Source organism: Sorex fumeus, unplaced genomic scaffold (genome assembly GCF_029834395.1).
Source record: "Sorex fumeus unplaced genomic scaffold, SorFum_2.1 ptg000072l, whole genome shotgun sequence".
NCBI lineage: Eukaryota > Metazoa > Chordata > Mammalia > Eulipotyphla > Soricidae > Sorex > Sorex fumeus.
This window is the reverse complement of record NW_026606129.1, coordinates 67,246,592-67,266,081: the sequence shown is the minus strand read 5'-3', so window position 1 is coordinate 67,266,081 and position 19,490 is coordinate 67,246,592. Positions and strand designations below refer to the sequence as shown.

The 19,490-nt window shown below is 40.6% G+C and overlaps 1 protein-coding gene across 12 annotated transcripts in view; it reads left to right on the top strand.

The window, feature by feature from the left end:
- The window catches only part of MAGI1 (membrane associated guanylate kinase, WW and PDZ domain containing 1), a 782,434-nt gene that overhangs the window by 733,157 nt on the left and 29,787 nt on the right, over window positions 1-19,490 (top strand). For 10 of the 12 annotated variants that reach the window (XM_056129863.1, XM_056129870.1, XM_056129862.1 and 7 more), the window contains exons 13-15: window positions 11,093-11,309; window positions 15,465-15,548; window positions 18,967-19,058. In XM_056129863.1, the coding sequence (XP_055985838.1) occupies window positions 11,093-11,309; window positions 15,465-15,548; window positions 18,967-19,058 (393 nt within the window). The remainder of the gene's footprint in view (window positions 1-11,092; window positions 11,310-15,464; window positions 15,549-18,966; window positions 19,059-19,490) is intronic. The other 2 variants (XM_056129871.1, XM_056129865.1) reach the window with 1 other exon arrangement.

The window sequence follows — 19,490 nt, the reverse complement described above, 5'->3', positions numbered from 1 at the left end:
GGGGCGGCGGGTGGTGGTAGGGAATGCTTTCTGACTTGGCTCCTCTATGTGTGTTTTAAAGTAGATGGGGGAAACTGGAGTCGGAGCTCATTATATTACGTCCTGGCAATCGGTTTGGTGTAGAAGGTATCTGGGCTGGTCTTTAACTGTCTAGTGATTTGTGGGATGGCTGCAGGAAGGAGGATAAAGCATGCACGTGAGGAATCCATCCTTCTCTCCATAAACGCGTCGCAACTCTCATTCAAACGGATGAGTTTCTTAGCTATTTTAACTTGATACAAATGCTATTGTTTCCTTTGGAGGGAGGTGGGGGAGCTCCACCTGCTTTGGGAGTCGCATGGCTCTCTCAACTGGTGTTTCTAGCCATTCACAGAGGTAGATTCTTCCTGAGCTTTCTCATGCACTCGATGTTGAAATATTTGCAAAAAATGTGAGTCTTTGGGCTAAAGAGAGAATGGCTCTGCTCGGAATATGTGCCTGTGCTCCAGTGGAACGATGTTCCGTTGCCCCAGCACTGAGAATAAGACATTTCGTGCCGTGGAAATGTCCTTTGTTGTTTGGCTAGCTTTAGCAGTATTATGCTGCAGGTATGGGATTCTTTAAAAAAAAAAATCAATGTTTTGCTGTCCTTTCTAATCTGGTTTCCCTGAAGATGCATTACCTAGTTGACATGTTAGCTAATAGCTTACAGGCTATAGTGTTTTTGCTCCTGCTCCCCGAGCTTTGACAACAAATTAAAATGCTACTTAAAAACTCAAAATCTGAAAACTCCCATGCCTGTGCAATTGATCCAGGTGGAAGTGGCTTCCCAATTCATTTGCATTAGGAGAAAGAGGGTTTTTCCATGTGACTAAGATCATTTGGGGGAGGTGAAAATGTATAGCTTTCTGCCACCTCTGGGGTGGGGGTGGGGCGTTGGGGGAGGAAGAGGACCCTGGAAAAACTTTGCAGCTCTCAGTGCTGCAGCTGAATTCTTTACACCCGGCTCCAAACCTGGCTGGCAGAGATGGGAACTTTATTAAAGATAGGAGAGAGGGAGCGTTCCGCATTCTGAGCCCCACTCCTAAGTATTCCGGGGAGGATGCAATCATTGATGGGATTCCAGTAGCATGAGTGCCCTGGTCATTGGAACATGTGAGTGATTCCAGGGCTGCTTCCCTTGTCAGTCTGTGTTAATGTCCTGGCAGAGAAGTGCTGGTTGGTGCCCACCTTGGAACCACAGATGTCAGAGCCTGGGTGTGTGTCTGTGTATGTATGTACCCTCCTGTCCCCTCATCCCTGGGTGATCATGAGATACCTTTAAGTAGCCTTTGGAGGAAAAAAACTGCAAAATAAATCTGGAAACTATATGTTAGATGAGACTGAGTGGGAGCCTTGCTCTCCCCTGCAACTGCCCCCCTCCCCCCCCCCCACACACACACTCAACAATGCTATATGATGTATGGATTACTTTAAACACTTCAAGTGGAATAGTCATGACCCAGCGCATAGTGGGGAAAGCATAGATTTATTCAAGCTGCTTGACATCAAATAGTTAGGTGTTCTGCCTTTGTTTTGCATCCTATATAAATTTAACTGTGCGAAGGGTTTTGGTAGATCCGTTCGCATCTCTTCTTTTCCAGAGTGTTTTGGAATTCTAAAACTGCACTCAAAGAGTGCCCTACAGTGATAGAACCTGCTTTTACCAAGTTGGTTAAGGAAAATTCCCTGTGATCATTTAGTTTTGTGGAAGCCTTGTCATAAGCAAGCCACAGACTGGTTACTCAGGCAGCATTCCTGGGGGGTGATGGGGGGAAACCAACTCTCTTAACTGCTCTGCCCAACGTGTGGCTGGCTCTTAATTACCACAAACTGAAACACGGGTGTGTTGCTGGGTTAGGGAAGAGCGAACCCCCAGCTTGGGGCTTGTCCTTACCCAGTTTCTGTGCCAGGACAGGAATGATGGTTTTCACAGCATTGCTGGCTCACTCTGGCAGCTGCTCTACAAAATTTGGGGGGCTACCAGCCAAGATCTGCTATTGCCAGTAAAGCCTGGCTGACATCTGTGATCAGCGGGAGCTCTGTACAGGTGGGTGAAAGCTGTTTCCCTTTCCCAGTTTGAATGTTGATGATGTCCTGCCAGAGAGACAGATGATTATAGGATTTTTCTGCTGGGGTCGGAGGGAACCCAGGGGGAAGCTTGATGTCATCATTCCAGAAAGCCATTCACACAGTGACAGACAGGGTCAGCTATGCAGACTCCACGCATAACGAAGTGCATGCTGATTGGATGGGGTTGTGGTGCCTTTGGATTTATTATTAGCACTGTGAATCTACAGTCTTAACCCAGGACCATCATTTTTCTTTTTACTAGTTCCTTGACATTGTTGTCTCGCACATGTGACTGGCAGCTTCTTTTGCCCTCATACTTTTTTATTTCTAAGGTTTTCCAATAATTAAGTAGTTGTTTTTTTATTAGAACAGAAGGACTTAGTTTCTTTATCTTATTTCCCTTCTGGGTAACCTCTATAGGCTCTTCTTAATAGGCAATTTTACATACTAGACTAGTTTTAAATGTTGAGTTTATGGTTTATGTACTCACTGGGGACAATGATAGTGTCCTAATAAAATTTTATCAGTTTAATACCCAGACTTCCATGCCATCATGGATTTTTTTTTCTGGCAAATGGCAGAGACAAAAATAAGACATATTTGCTGTCAGGTTTTAGTCCTCACCGGGAAGCTGATTCTGTGGTCCAATTTAATCATCCTGACGGGAAACTTATTTAACGGAGACTCTCAGTCTACATCACACACACAAAATCAAAACCTTGGATTTAAATGTGAGAATTAAAAGCTCTAAAGATCACATCAGACCTCGAATTTTTTATCATTATTCACCTGTTGTTGTCTTTCCCCACCAGTTCATTTCCCTACTATGCCTTGCTTTTCTCCTTAGATCTTTCCATGTGGTCCCAATGGTCACTCACACATTCATCTTTTATGCGCTCCACCCATTCATCCATTTATTCAGCACACTAGTTTTGTGGTTGTGCTGAATGTCAAGATTGTGGTGAAACATTGAAATACTATAAGAAGATGGTCATGATACTTTTCTTCTTGGAACTTACAAATGATTTATTGACCGTTTCTTCCCCAAAAATAGATTCATTGCAACGGACCGCCATTTTTTTTATCCATTTGTTCCATTCACAAGTATTTATTGAGCATGATCTATGTGCCAGACCAGTGCCAATATACAACTGGGACTAAACAACCGTTCCAGCCCTCACCAAACTGGGAAAAGGCAAATAGTAACCACATAAACAGACCCCTATACAGAGTGCCCTCATGAGTTTAGTAGTTAATGAGCATGTACTTCCAATAGTTAAAGCATATAGAATAGTGTACACATATAATGAAATCATTCAGCTCTTAATCACAATAACCTAAGTGGTTGTTCAAAGGCAGAAAAAAGAACTAAGATGTAATTCAGTGCTGTGATTGTTACAGAATTCTCCAGCAACCTGGGCAAAGTAGGAAGCTGCATCATTTACTCAACTAATATTGTCAGATTAAATTGTCAGATTAAAAAAAATACCAAATTCATTAAGGAGACAAAATATTCCCAGTTACCAAAAAACTTGTTGCACAAAGCATTCTTCCTGGAAGACTTTGATAAACAAGGCTGTCTTTTCAGCAGCCTTTTTGTAGTCCGTGCAACAAACTGAAAGGTAGAAATTTTGAAAGACGTCGGACCTCTTGTCTTCCATTCTTTTTCAATGGGAGGGATGCTATCAAGAGCATTGCTATCAATTAATCCTTTAGAGATATAAAGGAAGGACCACTTAAATACTGTGCATAGTGACCTCTACTTGAAGGACTCAGTTGATGCACTCTGCCTCTTTCTCAAATTCTCCCTGTTGTTTCTATTCCTGATACCACTTTTCTGATAACCAGCAAAGTAATATGACCAATCAAAGCTCCCCCAGCCACCAGGAGAAGCCACGAGAGAATGGTTGAAGAAGGAGTGTCACTTAAGCAAGCCTCATTGCTCCTCACTTCTTAAAACTACTCGGACTCTCAATTCTTTGGGGCTCTGGAAAAGAGACGGGTTCCTTGTATTAGACTCCCCGTGTTATTCAGTGTGAATTAAATTCATCTTCATAGCCAACTGATACCTTTCTTTTCTTCTCCATTAATTTTTCTTGTCATTTTTGGAAGAAATCATTTGAAGTTATCCCCATAAGTGATAAGATAAAGAGGCAAAAGGACCAGTGTCTGCTTTGCCTTGTCTTCAAGTCTGAATTTTGCACAACCTTTAATGACATTGGCCTAATATCTCATCAGGACTTGGAGTTTTTCCTGTTGTCCATGTAAATTGCTGCAGCGGCCTTCAGTCTTGGCAGATAAGTGAACTGTAAATAATTTTGCTTTAAAATGGATCGATTTGTCATTTTTAAGCCACATGAATTCTTTTCATCATTTAAGCTCCTAAGTGCTGTCTATATTCATTTGCTCCTCTGAGCAAATATTTTCAGCTCCCTTGTAAGTACCTCTTTTGAAATCATTCTGCAGTCCTGATGAGCTGATTTTTTTTTATTTCCATTTATAAAATCCATTGTGTCTTCCCGATTTCCCTGGCCTGTCAGCAGTAAGGAAATTATTCACTCTAGGGATATTGATAGTTTTATTTTAAAAGGTCTCTTGACACAAGTTCAGGGCCAGTGTGTAGCTAAGGACTTCTATGGAGTTTTCAAAATTAAATCTATTTCTTTTTTTTTTCTTAATTGGCAATGATTTGATATTGAGAAAGAAAACTCTTCCAAAATATCCACATGGTGACAATCACTAGCCTGGGAAGTATGCACTCAGTTTGGAACGTGCCTTTTCAACCAGCTACACTGTTGGAGACCAGGCCGATGGTGGACTGTGTTTCTGATGGCCCATCCCCCTTTCACTTCTAGTCATTACATCCATTGAATCTGGCACCAAATTGTCTTTTTTCTATTGTTATTGTTGTTCGGGGGCCACAACCAGCAGTGCTTGACGGTTATTCCCAACTCAGTGCTAGGGTTTTGTTCCTAGCAGTGCTAGGAGATCATGTGGTGCAGAGTCTGAATACAGAGTTCCACATGCACACCACATGCTCTAGCTCTTTGATCTGTTTCTCCAGCACATTAAGAAGTCTTTTGATTTCACTTGTTCCTCTCCTTTGTCCCAACTAGTCCCTGTGCATAAACTGCCTTGGGCTCTGGTGTACACACCCATGGTGCCATGACCTCCCGAGTGACTCTTTGCGTCCATTCCTGTTTTCACACTCACCCATTCCCCAGTTCACCAGACCAAACCAAGAAGTAAATTGACTCTTGACACATCCCTTCTTTAAACTCATTAATAGATTTCCCCCTAAGAAATGAAGCAAAGAACGAAACCTAAACTCTTTAAAGTAGCCCAAAAGGCTCTGGCATTATTTGGTCCTTAGCTCATCCCAGGTCACCCCACTTCCTTGCTCTGCATGCTAGCCTTCTCTCTGGTTTTGAATAGTCCAAGCTCACTTTTGCATTGACGACTTAGCAGTGCTGTTATTTCCATTAAACAGGGTGGTGTTCTTCCAGAGGCCTCTCCTTAACTATATACTCAAAGAACAATATGGTAGGTCAGTAACACTGCTATTGATAACAAGTATATTAGGATTAATAGTCATGCACACATATACAAAGTTAGAAACATTTTCAAGAACAAACTTGAAGTGTTTGAGTTACCTGTTCCTTTCTTAAGCACTGTATCCCTCAGAATCTGACTCACAGTAGGTGATCAGTAAACTTTTTCTTTTAATAAATTTATTGTAGGTAAGATACTTAAGAGGGCCCAGTCTGGGTCTTCATGAATAGCAGGGTCTTCCTTCACTCATATTCTTAGTATGCATAGAATTACCTTAATACACTTGAAAGTATGTCTGTAGCTATGGGTACTTATCTTGGGGCTAATTTCTTACCTAGAAAAATAAGATAAAAGACAATCACTCTAAATGCATATCTGATCCTACGTTCAGAAGTAAAATTGTTCTTGTGCCCAAGTCTTCTGGGAAAGAAGTCAGACTGCCAAAGAGGCATACATGTTGACTTTAATTCAAGGGGTATATAAACATGCTTTTTTCCTCCAAAATAATTTTGAGCTTTAACCAGATAAAAGAGACAACACCATAACTAATTAGAAAGCTCACAGAAAATAAAAAGACATATTTTGAACTTTCTGACACATGCAGAGAGTAGAGCTTCAGAAACCTGGGTGCCAACAAATATTAAATACAGAACCTATCTTGTTAAGTAGCTTCCATAATTAATCTGGAGAAGAGACATAAAGTGAGGTTGAAACTTATGGCAGAATCTAATAGGCTTCCAGATTATTTGTAATTAGTTCTGTAGTATAAGTAGAAATATGCTATTTTAGTGTTAGATTCATGGTGACATAGTTTTTAGAGCATATTATTCAAATGCTGCTTTTTTGTTCCAAATTTAGGAACAAAGTTTAGATGACATTTAAAAGGTCTGCAGAGGTGCAGTTTGATTGAGAGGCAGTTTTGCAAGCTCATTCCAGATTGTATCTGTTATTTTGTGTTAAATTGGACCTAACTGAGTCATTCACTGGGGAGGTGAGAAAGGGCGTTCAAATCTGAAAAATGGCCCATGCCGTTTCCAGTGGTCTTCGTCTCTACACTCTGGTGATAGTGAACCAGGTCTTCAGTGAAATTTGGGGTTTCCATGACCTCTGTGTCAGAGATTTGTTATTCAGACACAGAAAGTCACACACAGCATCTCCATCCATACATTTGAGTCTATTGGAGATAAAAGTCCATGGGCATTTCTGCAGAAGACCCAGCCCTTTAAGCAGACTTTCCCAGTGGGGGAGGGGTTACCAGAAAATTATTTTTTCCCCATTTCCAGAAGAGGGAGCTAATGAGAAGAGGTTAAAGTTAGAATTCCAAGGACTCCAAAATAATTCCAGAAAAGACAGGAGAGAGGCAGGTGCTGTTTGTCTCTGCTTCTCTTGAGAGAGGCTCAGCACAGGGGCCTTGACACACTGGGAAGAGTTGATGAGTGGTTTTTGTTCGGAGAAGGCTGAGAGGCAGAGAGGCAGAAGCTGATATTAACTATGAAATGAATTTAGTGTCACCGGGCTTAGCCCACAATCAGGCATTTGAGGAACCAAGTTAAAGTGAGCATTTGAGGAGAGGATGCAACTCTCAGAGGTCCTTCATCTACATAATTATTAGCTTTCATGTTTAAAATTCCTGCTCATGAGGCTGGAACGATAGCACAGCAGGTATGTGCCTTGCACTTGGCCGACCTGGGTTCGATTCCCAGCATCCCATATGGTGCCCTGAGCACCACCAGGGGTAATTCCTGAGTGGAGAGCCAGGAGTAACCCCTGTGTATCGCCGGGTGTTACCCCGAAAGCAAAAAAATTAAAAAATAATAAAATTCCTGCTCACTTCTTACTCTATCCCAAGGCTGAACAAAAAGAAAACTATTTTAAAATGTAAAAAATAGAAAGTAGTGTCAGAGAAAAAGTGCATTGGTTAAGATGCTTTCCTTAACGGATGCAGGTGTAGTTAGATCCCTGGAACCACATAGGGTCTCTTGAGTAGTCACACCAGGTGTGACTCCAATCCCTGCCCCCTCCAAAAAATAAATAAATAAGCATCCTATAATTCTGTTATCAATTTCAAAATGAAAATAGCTTTAAGTTTTGTCATATATAAACATCTTCTGTGTAATGTAAAATAAAAATAAGTAGTCCGGAAAGGTATAAAGAGAGAGAAAATTCTACCCTGAAAGCCACATTAAAAAAAACTTTATTTAAACGTAGTGGTATACAAAGGTGTTCATAATGCAGTTGTTTCGGGCATTCAGTGTTCCAGCACTAATCTTACTACCCATGTGTCCTCTCCAGTTCTCCCAGTTTCCCACTCACCACCCAAGCCTAACCCCTTAGCAGGCACAATTTATCTTAAATTGCTTGTTGCAACAAAATGGCAATGGAATTATTTAAAAGATACCTCAGTTTAAAAAATTGTGAAAAAGTTATACCTCACAATGCATCTCACAATGCAAGTCATTGTCCAGGGGTTGACTAAGCTGCTTGTTGCTAGTTGAGCCTGCTGTGTTATGGTTTTCTGTGTATTGATCTTATTGGCTTCCATGCTTCTTTCCCATCTAATTGTTGTGCTCTTACTGGGCTATTTGCATTGTGGAATTTGGAGGCATGACAGTGGCTGCATATGCAGTTGCACGCTTCAGGAACTCCAGGATCTGTAGAACTGAGCCCACGAGTTTCAGTGGTTTGGGTTGGCTTGCATCTCTCCTGAGATTAGTCACGAAGCTTGAAGCGGGGACAATTTTTACATGGAGGTGACTGTCGAATGTGGGTCTGGCTCTGAAAACCACACTTTTCTCTACATGTTAGTAATGTGTGTACACACCCCAAACAGCAGCTGTGTAGCTCAGTGGTGCTCTCTAGCTCCATGTACTTATAATTAGAGACCCTTGAAAAGGCCACTGAAAGGAGCAAAACACATTCCTAGGAACTTGCAGAAGAGGATGGGTATTGTAATTATCATTAACATTTTTCTCCTCTGAAATCCTGAGCATGTCTCTAAGGTAAAGCAAGGTGTATGCTATTGACCTTCTGCACAGGATTGCAGACCTCAGCCTGAGATCCAGCTTCACTGTTTGTGAGGGCACTAGTAGAAATGGGCAGAACCAGGTTCCGTTCTAAGTGTTTGCCATGCTGATCCACCCAGGTTTGTTTTTTTTTTCCACCCCCCTAAGAGATTTGTCACTGACCAAATCTCACTTAGTTTTCCTATTATCTTCGCTACACTATGTAGTCCTTTGAGTCTACATGAATTAAGCCTTACACAACACTTCTTTGCTGATCTAGAATGTTGTCTTCAAGTTTCTCTTATAGGAACACCAAATGTGACTTTAATGGTCTATCTTCCATTCACTGCATGCCCATTTTCTTCAACTCAGTCCTTGGAAGAACTGATTTCCAAGATCTATAATCTGTTGTAGTCAAGGATAAATGAAGCTTTGTCCTCCTTGGTCTCTTCTTTGGAGACCTATTTTGAAGCAGGACCGAAAAGACAGGGACTTGAGAGATCTGAGATGTAAATGAAAAGGACCTTGCAAATGTCCTTAGAGATGGTGAAGGAAAGATGAAGAGTCCCTGGGGACAGAGCAAGGAAAAGCCATCTCAGTGGGGTTGATTATGGGATCAAGGAGAAGATTTTCAGTCTATACAGAAATTTAAAGAACTGGAATGATCCCGTCAGTCTGGTAGGTCGAAGTGTTTTTTTATAAGCTATTTAAAATTATTAGCTACAGGGGCTGGAGCAATAGTACAGTGGGAAGGGTGTTTGCCTTGCACATGGCCGACCCGGGTTTGGTTCCTAGCGTCCCATATGGGTCCCCCAAGCAACGCCAGGAGTAATTCCTGAATGCAAAACCAGGACAGGAGTAACTCCTAGACATCACTGGGTGTGACCCAAAAAGCAAAAAAAAAATCATAGCTACAGAGAATTCATAGGAGAGGATGGAGATATCTTTCCTTTCCTCTGCCCCTTTATTGTCAGAATAAGGATAAGGTATTGTTTAAATGACAGAGAAGCCTTCCAGGTCCAGGATTTTTTTTTTAAGGTGAGCAGGAAAGGAGTAAGGAAAACTAAAATTGGGCTCACCACATTTTTTATTGGAGAAAATAGGAACTTAAATTATTTTATTTCCCACCCAGTATTTTTCCTCCCAAACATTTTACTCTCCGTTCAACCTGCATGGTATTCAAACAAAGAGTATTCTTAAAATGGGAAACTCTTTTCCTCAGCAGAACCTAAGGAAAAGGATACGTCTTATTCTATTGAAATTAAAATGAAACTCTTGCCCTTAGTTGAACATTGGACACGTTGCCAATTTTATTTATTTATTTATTTATTTATTTTTATTTTGGGGCTGGAGCGATAGCACAGCGGTAGGGCGTTCGCCTTACACGCGGCCAACATGGCCGACCCAAGTTCAATTCCTCCACCCCTCTCGGAGAGCCTGGCAAGCTCCCGGTGACGTATTCGATATGCCAAACACAGTAACAACAAAGTCTCCAATGGAGATGTTACTGGGCCTGCTCGAGCAAATCGATGATCAACGGGAGGGCCTTTACCTTTACCTTACCTTTTATTTTTGGGTTACACTCAGCAATGCATAGGGGTTACTCCTGGCTCTGCACTCAGGAATTACTCCTGGTGGTGCTGGGGGACCCTATGGGATGCTGGGGATCGAACCTGGGTCGGCAGCGTGCAAGGCTAACACCCTACCCGCTGTGCTATCGCTCCAGCCCCACGTTGCCAATTTTAGAAGGTTGACCCTCAAGATCAGCCTGTAGATAGAATTTGATCATGTCTTTCAATAAATAGTAGTGTCAAAGGTTCAAAGGTGAAGTGTGACCTCCCCAAATTGGTTAAGAATTATGAAAGCTCTTCACGTAATATTTATGTACCTGCCCATAGAAAACCCCCTAGAAGGCTAGGAGTGATTTTTATAAGATCTGGTCTGAAAGAACTAATGGCAAATCTTTAGTTCAAAGTTGGGGATTTTATTGCTGAAAGGCGCGAGGCTTGGAGTCCCAAGGAGCGTTTTTAGTCTTGATTGTATTTCTTTTGTTTATTACAACCCTATATTTTGAATCCCTCTTTGTATTTTGTGTCACATTTTTGTCCAAAAAATGAGGATCTCAAAACGGATACATCTTGTAATAAGCAAGCCCAGTGTTGGAGCCGAGAATCTATTATGGAAATTGGATTTGTCTTCCTCTACAGCTCAGAGAGCAGCCTGGTTGGTGATTATGTCTTTCCATCTGGCCCGCCCCTCTCTCTGTCTGCCAGTCACCTGGGGATTTATCTGCATTCAGTATTAGCAAGGAAAAGGTGGAAGCCGAAACGTTGTTGATATATTTATGTCTGTGTGCGCAGAAGTGCTGAACAAAGACAAGCTGATGGAAAACACCCACTTCGAGAACCAGTAATAATCTCCTCTGGCCCCCTCTCGCTCACTTTCAGCAACCGTTGGAAAGAAAAGACAGCCAGAATAGTTCTCAGCACAGTGTTTCCAGCCACCGAAGCCTGCACACAGCATCTCCAAGTCACAACACGCAAGTGCTCCCCGAGTACCCGACTGCAGACGCCCCCACTCCAGAGCAAGCTGACAGTTCTGGGCAGAAAAAACCAGATCCTTTTAAAATCTGGGCCCAGTCCAGGAGCATGTATGAAAACCGACGTGAGTAGCTCTCCGGTTCCCATCTTTCGCAAAATTCATCCTTGAGGCTTACTGGTATAGACAGTCAGCATGTAGCCTGGAAGGAGGTAAATCCATGTCAAAGGCCAAAGCCGCTCAGAGCAACAACAGGATGTGCTGGGCAGTTACATTTCATTGTGTCCTCTGTTTGGGGAGGGGTAGATACGGTCATCAAATAAAGGGCCGGGATAAAAATGAACTTATTTTTCCTTTAAGTTAAAAGAAGTAGCAGATAAGAGCCGCGGCCTCATTAATTCACCCTGTGTGGGAGTGTAACATGCTCTGAGCGCATGTCTTGTGGAACAGCTCTGATATACAATAGGACATAAATATGATTGGCTCAGATTGAAGGAGTCATGAGGAGAAATTAAATTCTTTCCTCATTTTTTTTAAGAATGGTGGGTTATTTTGATGTTGTTGTTCTTTAAACCATTGCCAGTCTTTCTAAGCAATCTTCCTACTCCCCCATACATTTGACTAGTCTGTGCTTTAGTTATTTATACTCTGGTTAAGAATGCTCCTTTGGTTTTTTCCTTTCTGTTTAGTATGAACCAGTGAAGGCATAGAACCTAAGTTTTTAGCTCTTATTGGCCCAATATTGCCTTCATGTTTCATTTCTTTCTATTAGAAAATCATTTCCAAAGATTATTTCACCATAAATAAGCACTAATACCAGCACTACCAATTACCACTGCCGAGGTCCAAAAAATGCTTTCATCTTAGGAACTGTAAATAGGCAGGTTGGGATGCAGTTGATCTTATTAACATTTCCTCATGGTTATGGTGGGTCAGAATGAAGCAGCTTTAAAGTCCATGCACTTTCTTTTCTCTTTGGGGCATGGGTCTAGAGAGAAAGCTTAATGAAGGAGTCCAGACTTGGTGAATGGTCTGATTTAAACTGGGAGAGAGAAGGGAGACCTTTTGCCCATCCTCTTTCTCCTCTTTACCCTGCCACAGATTTCCTTTCTAGACACAGTTTCTGTGGTTCTCTTGAAGCCAAACCCCTTGCAGAGTCACAGCTTAGGACTTGTTGGACAGTGAGAAGTGGCTTCTTGCTCACCCACGTAGATTTGGCTCTGAACCCTTTCCTTTGCTGGCTCAAGCAACTCCTCTGTGACCCAAACAAAACCAGGGAATAAGGCCAGCATCCCTGTCCATGAAGGAAATTTGGCCACACTACTGGGTGAAATTCAGCAATTAGGGGATATGAGGCAAATCTGGAGTCTTGGCTAATTATCAGATTTTAGAAGCCACTCAGAGTTCCCTCTGTCCTGTTCTTTCCCAAAGGAGAAATACTCATTGTCTTCTTACTATGTGGATTCTAAAAGTCCATTTTGGCTAACAGGTCGCTATGCTGACAAAAGCCAGTTCATAGGAGAAGGGATTTATGTAGTGTCTGGACTAGAAAGACCCCCGGAGTATGCCTGATTCCAAACTAAAGGAAATGAGTTTCCAATTGGAACATCTCTCACAAGCAATAGTTGCTAAATCTGGACCTGGAGTCTGTTCCCACTGTGTTCTCACTAATATTAGTGATTTTATTGGAGAAATGTTTTCTGAAAATAACTATTTCTACATTTCTCTTTAACAATGTGGCTCTCCAATCAGTGGGCCAACTTGACCTAATGCTGAGGTTGCTTTATTGACCCCGTTTGTGCTTCTCAGGACACCATACATTTAGGATTGAGTTTCCCATGTATGAATCTTTTTGTGGTGACATGAATTGTGTACTCAAGCACTGGTGGAGGCATGACAGATTGATAGGTAATTCTAACACTTCTGTCTAATAAGAGGCTCCAATTCAAATGCCATTTTCTCCTTGGTGGGAAGCAAAATTTCCCTCAAATTTGGCATTTAGAGCTGAGGCGATGATGCAAAGGCTGGAGCATGTGCTTTGCATTCAGGAACACCAGATTCCATTTCTAGCATCACACAATCCCCCAAGCATCACTGGGCACAGTCGAAAAGAAATAATAATACTAATAGCAACAATAATGATATGTAATTGTGCATTTGTTACGATCTTTTAAAAGTTTGCATCGGGGGAAAGAAAGATACAGGACTGATAGTATAGTGGGCATTGTACTTACCTTGCATGTGGTCAATACAGGTTTTGTCCTTGAACACCATATATCCACCAGGAGTGATGCCTGAGTGCAGAGCGAGGAGCAGGCAGTGAGAACTGCTGAGTGTGGCCCCAAAACATTAACAAAAATGGAGGGTTTGGAAAGATAGTACAGAGGGCAAGACACTTGTCTTGCGTGCAGTCGACTCATATTCAATTCCCACCACCCAGTACGGCTCCCTGAGCCCACCAGGAGCAGGAATGACCTGTCCACCCCTGCCCCAAGCACAGATCCAGGAGTAAGCCCTGAGTACTGTCGGGTGTGGTCTCCAAACAAACAAAAAAGCACCATAATGCTACAATCTTGCCATAGCCAGCTTCTTCAAACATCAGATTGTACAGATGTCAATCAGATTGCAATATTTGTATGTATAGCTGGTTTTATGCCTTCACTCTTGAAGGAACACTGAAGAAGTAGTATCTAGCAGCACAGATAGAATCAATTCTTTTTTTTTTTTGTGATGGAGACTATAATTAAGTGATCATTGCAAACTAATTGATGTTAAGATTCACATGGATTTCCTTCTCACTACTAAATGAGGATAATGATAAGACTTTTCAGCCCTGGTAATTATTCAGTATCTGTCACAGCTTTTCTTCTTTTCACAGTACTTAGGAGCCAACCTACATCAATCTCTTTTTTTTTAATCAGCATTTTGCCGTATCTCAGATCAGTTTCTTTACATAGGTTGTATTTTATCTTGTCTTCGTGAGATTTAATACAGCACGTGTAGCCCTGTTAGATGTGATCCCTCTGCTCCTTTAAATTCTCTTAAGATACATTGTGATGAGCCAAGAACTCCAGGAAATAACCAGGAATATTAAAGTCAGTAGCACCTTACGTTGTGCTATGTTATTCACCTTTAAAAAAAATAAGCCAAACATATATTCCTTATGTTTCATTTCACTATGAAAGGCAAGATGAATTTAACATAGTCTCTGATCATATTTCTTCACATGGTGTAAATGCTTTTTAAAATACTGTATTCTTGATATGGCCATCTGTTAAAACAGCAGTGTCAAAAAGGAATCAATCTGAATTGCAGATATTTTAATTCATTGCTTTGAAGGGCCTAAATATTTAATTGAAAACAAAGGCAGTCATGGAACTCCTGTAAAAACTCCTGTTACGGGCTTTATGTTTTCTCTAGGCAACAGACCAATTGTGTACTTCTTTAAAAATGGCACCCGTTAGTAAACCTTATTAGCAATGAATATTCAGGGAGAGAAAATCGTATCTTCCAGTATTTACAAGTAATTATTTAGAAGTCTGAAGCTTGCTCTTGAAACTTTGCCTGTTCACAAAATGCTCTGGAAAGAAGAAATGTCAAAGCTGTCACACTGACAAACGTTGCGGGCCTTTCCTGCTCAGGAGACACGTGCATACGAATCTGGAATTGCTTAATGGATTCCTTTATCATACTGCATTTAATGAGCATGGGCGCACTTCTAGATTTTAAGAACTGTTATGATAGTTTTTATTTATGTGTTTGTTCAGCTCTTGGCCGGATCTGATGATTTGTGTGTCTAAATAAGAAGCTATTCTGGTTGAACTGCCTTAAACTCATTTGAACAGATTTTAGCTCGAGAATGAATTCCACCAGGAATGTGATGTTGTTTTAAACTGTTGCTCGAGTAGCAGTGAGAAAAGCATACGGATTTTTACCAAAGGGAAATAAGGGTTAGACACACCTAAAGTTCGCGGCATGATTAAAACAAGGTCATATGAAAATGTGTGCTTTAGGGTATAATTAAACACAAGGAGTCTAAGATAGTTATAGAAGTTCTATAAATTCTCAATGATTCAACTGTAAATTTCAGCTTTTTGACAAGAAAAGCACCAAGGGGGAAAAAAAAAGAACAGAAACTATAGTCTTTTAAAACCCATAACAGCCATGACCTTTACTGTGAAAGCTTAACTACACGTTCCTTATCAATAAGAACTAAATTAAAATGAACTAAGAGAAAGCACATACATTAAGCCTTGCAAAATTGTGAAATTAATATTCCAGCTATGTCACCTTCGCCTGCATCGGGATTGAGCAAGGGTGAAAGAGAGAGAGAAATCAATTCCACGAATTTTGGAGAATGTCAGAGTAAGGATCTGCTGAAACTTTTATTTCTCCATTATTATTCATCGTGTTTGATGTTCTCATTGGTCTGGGGGGTTGGGGAGAGACTTAGAAAAAAAGAGAAGGTAAGGAAGAAATGTCATGAAGGAGAATTTTGGCACTTTCCTTGACCAAACACAGATAGAAATGAAATAAAAAGTGAGGGCATGTTTTAGCTCCGCCTGGAAATATATTGTATGTCTGTAGTAATGAAGACACCAGGAGGTTTTTCTGTAAACTGGTGATTCCATCTTCCTAATTATCAAAGGAAAGGAAATCTCTTGACTACTTTATTGAATTGTCCCTCGTGTTAATGAAAGGCAATTAATTAGCTACTAAGATTGCCCCTCTTTGCAAGGGCTTAAAAATTAAAAAGTGGGACAAGATTTTCTTCCTTTTTTTTTTTTTTAACTTAGCCTTGCTTAAAGGGAGAATAAGGGGGCCAGACTGATAGTTCAGCCAGCAGGTGAGGCACTTGCCTTGCCCGTGCCTGACCCAAGTTGAATCTCCAGCATCTCATATGGTCCCTTGAGCACACCAGGAGTGATTCATGAGTACAGAGCCAGGAGTAGTCCCTGAGCATTGCTGTGTGTGCTGCCCCATCAGAAAGAAGATGTTGATGTCAGAAAGGTGGATATTCTATCCTGCTGCCACCAAAAATTTAATTTCAATAAAATAATTGTAAACTTAAAAAGAGAACAGTTCTGGGGACTCTTTTACAAAATCTCAGTGCCCCTGCTAAGATATAGCAGCAGATACCAAAATTCTGTGTTTTTGGTACTGACTTGTCACAAAAGTTGCATATTTCTGTACATGGCATTTGATTGGTAGGAGAGTATCATTGTTAAAATAATAAACTTAAAGTGCCAAAAGACTTTCTTTGTGATATGTCTATGTCTATTGTGCTTGTGTCTGTGTATTTTTTGTTCATTATTGACATATTTAATGTCATTGGTGTCATTGGGCATTTTTCCTTTTAACAAGAACTCTCTAAAAAGTTGCCAATTTTCCACTGATTCCCTGAGAGAAATAAATGTGTTCCCCCACCAATGGACTAAACTGTATGATAAGCCTAAATCTCTTGACAACAACTATTCAGACCAGGCTACCTCACATATTAAATGAACAATAACAATGTATAAACTTGCTGTATTTGATGTCAGTGTCAGATGGGCAAGTGTTCTGTGTTAAATGATGCTGAGAGAAATGAGTCTGGCTGGAAGACTCTACAGAGGCCCTTTCCTTGTTCACAGAAAGGCTCAACAGACTTATGGCACATTCTGCCAGGAACCCAGGGCTCTCTGGAAAGCACCCATGGTCTATTTTGGAATAATTCTGCTTGAGTGAACCCAAAACAGAGACCCAACTTGATTTAATTTGCCATTTCAGTAAGACTATTATAGCAAATACCCTGTAGCCAGCTACTTGAACGGGAAATGTTGTTACCTTAGCATACTCAAGAAAATATTATCCCTCAAATTGTGTTTGTGGAAGTCCTAAGATGTTGCTTAACTTTGTTGTCCATGGTGTCTTGCAGCTTAGCCTCAGCAATTACAATAAAAAAGCATGGGATAAAAAGCACCATTTAAGTCATGGTATTAAGATTGCTCAAGCAAAAGTAATGGATCCAAACTCCTCTGGCATATAGTAGTTACCTGTTCATTTAGCTTCTCCTGTTTCAGTATAATCATTCACTGTACGGTTTAAGCTTACAAATGAGTCACTAAAGAGGGACATTTTTTTTTTTTTGCCAATTTGAAATCTACATTACCACCTCTTCTTTCCTATTCTGTTGTACAAAATTGGAGAAGATGAGAATTAAATTTTCAGGCCCACACAGTTCCTCAGTGCAAAATTCAATTTAATTAAATAAATCAGAAAGTATGCAGAACACTTAAAAAACCTTCTTTAGAAGTAACTGCTACTGAACTTTATTTTTCTTCTTTAAATAAAATATTTCATTTTATAGTTTGCAAATACAATATGTACATGGTAAACATAAATAAGAATTTAGTAGAAAACCTTTTGTGTTACTTGAACAAGTACCTTGGGTATATAGAAAATTTTCACGTATAGACAGTCACAAATCACAAATCATCCTGTTATTCGTCGATTGCCTCGAGCAGGCCCCAGTAACGTCTCCTTCATCCTAGCCCTGAGATTATATTCAAGGCTCTTTAGGAGAATGAGACCCATCATTGTTACTGGTATTTGGCATATTGGGTACGCCATGGGGAGTTTGCCAGACTCTGACGTGTGGGCAGGTTACATTCGGAAGCCTGCCAGTTTGTCAAAGTAGGAATGAGATGTCATAATAAGATGTCGTGCGGCCGCAAATGCGGCTGCGCAGTTCCAGGAGCTGATTTTTATAGTCTCTGAGTCTTGGCCACTGATGGGATTACACAGCATAGACAGTATTCTTTAACAAATTATTTTTCAGTTTAGAAAATGAGATTTTCATTTTAAGGCCTTGGACAATTATTGATTTTTAAAAGTAAAATGACCGTTGGCCATGGATATATCATAGCAGTAGAGTTCTTGCCTTGCATTTGTGATGCCCTGGGTTTGATGCCAGCATCACCAAACAAAACAACCAAAAAGCAAATAAAAAGCAAAACATCAACCTATTGGATAATAAATTAATACTTATTAAAATACCATATGTAGAATCTAAAATGAAAGCATCGTTTTGGTGATAATATAGGATTCATTGTTAGATAACTTTTCATTGTCACTGTTGATTTTTAGAATATGGAAGATACTGCTCTTTGGTGCTAAAATCTTACCAAAACTTTAAATATAAAAGTACTGGGGTATTTAAGAATAACTTTTTGTTTTTTTGCAAAAATAATAATCTAATCAAGTTACTCACATTGCTTGTCTTGATTACTTGAAGGGAAAAAGTAGTTTGGTTTTTTTTTAATTGAAAAGACTTTGCCTGAGCTGTTTTCTTTCATCCTCTACTTGAAACATATCAGGTAATTTACTATGACTTCTAAATCATCCATGCCATCCTCTACTTAAGAGGTCACACAGACTTAGTGAGAGCTCTCTTCCATGTGGGCTCTTGGCTTGGTGATGTGGCCCATGATAATTCTAATTTACTTCATTTCCCTTACATTGAGAACAGTCAATGCAGACTTCTGGTTTATCAGACAAAATAGTTTGGGCTTGATTGGGAATTATCAAACAGTGATTAGTCCTTTGAAAACCACAGGGTTCATTGACGTATTCTGCTTTTTTACTTTTACCCAATGTCCTCTGCAATTTCCCCACCCAGATTCTTTTGTTTCTGTGTCTGTGTTAGAAAGCACTGTTAGTATAGAGCCTAGAAATGTGTTCAGCTAGAGGATATTTGTCCTTCGATCAGACAAATAATCTCTTCTTTTTTCCTTCTCCACAGTTCCAGATTACCAAGAACAGGACATCTTCCTCTGGAGAAAAGAGACTGGATTTGGATTTAGGATTCTGGGCGGAAATGAACCCGGGGAACCTGTGAGTCTCTTGTCTACTGCCCTGACCCCACCCCACCCCCGGTGCTCTTTTCTAGAACTATAAAGCAAATCGGCAACAAGTTGAGCTCAGATAGGTGCAAACACTTAAACATCAGAACAGAGGGTTTCTCACTGCATTTTATGGAATTTTTCATGCCTTACAGAATAAAGCATGAAGAACTCCATAGATCCTTTCCTGGAAGTTAGATCCCTTCCTAGAAGTTTGTATTTACAGAGCTGGAGAGAGAGGGCATATTTAAGGCTTTTGTTTTGCATTGCATGCAGCCAAACTCCAATTTAATCTCTGCTACCACATGGTCTGTACTCCATCCCCCAACTACCTCCATTCCCTCAGCAGCCTCTGGGAGCAACCCCAGCTTTGCTGGATATGACCCAAACCTTCATCCTTGCCCCCTCAACTCTCCCCCACCCA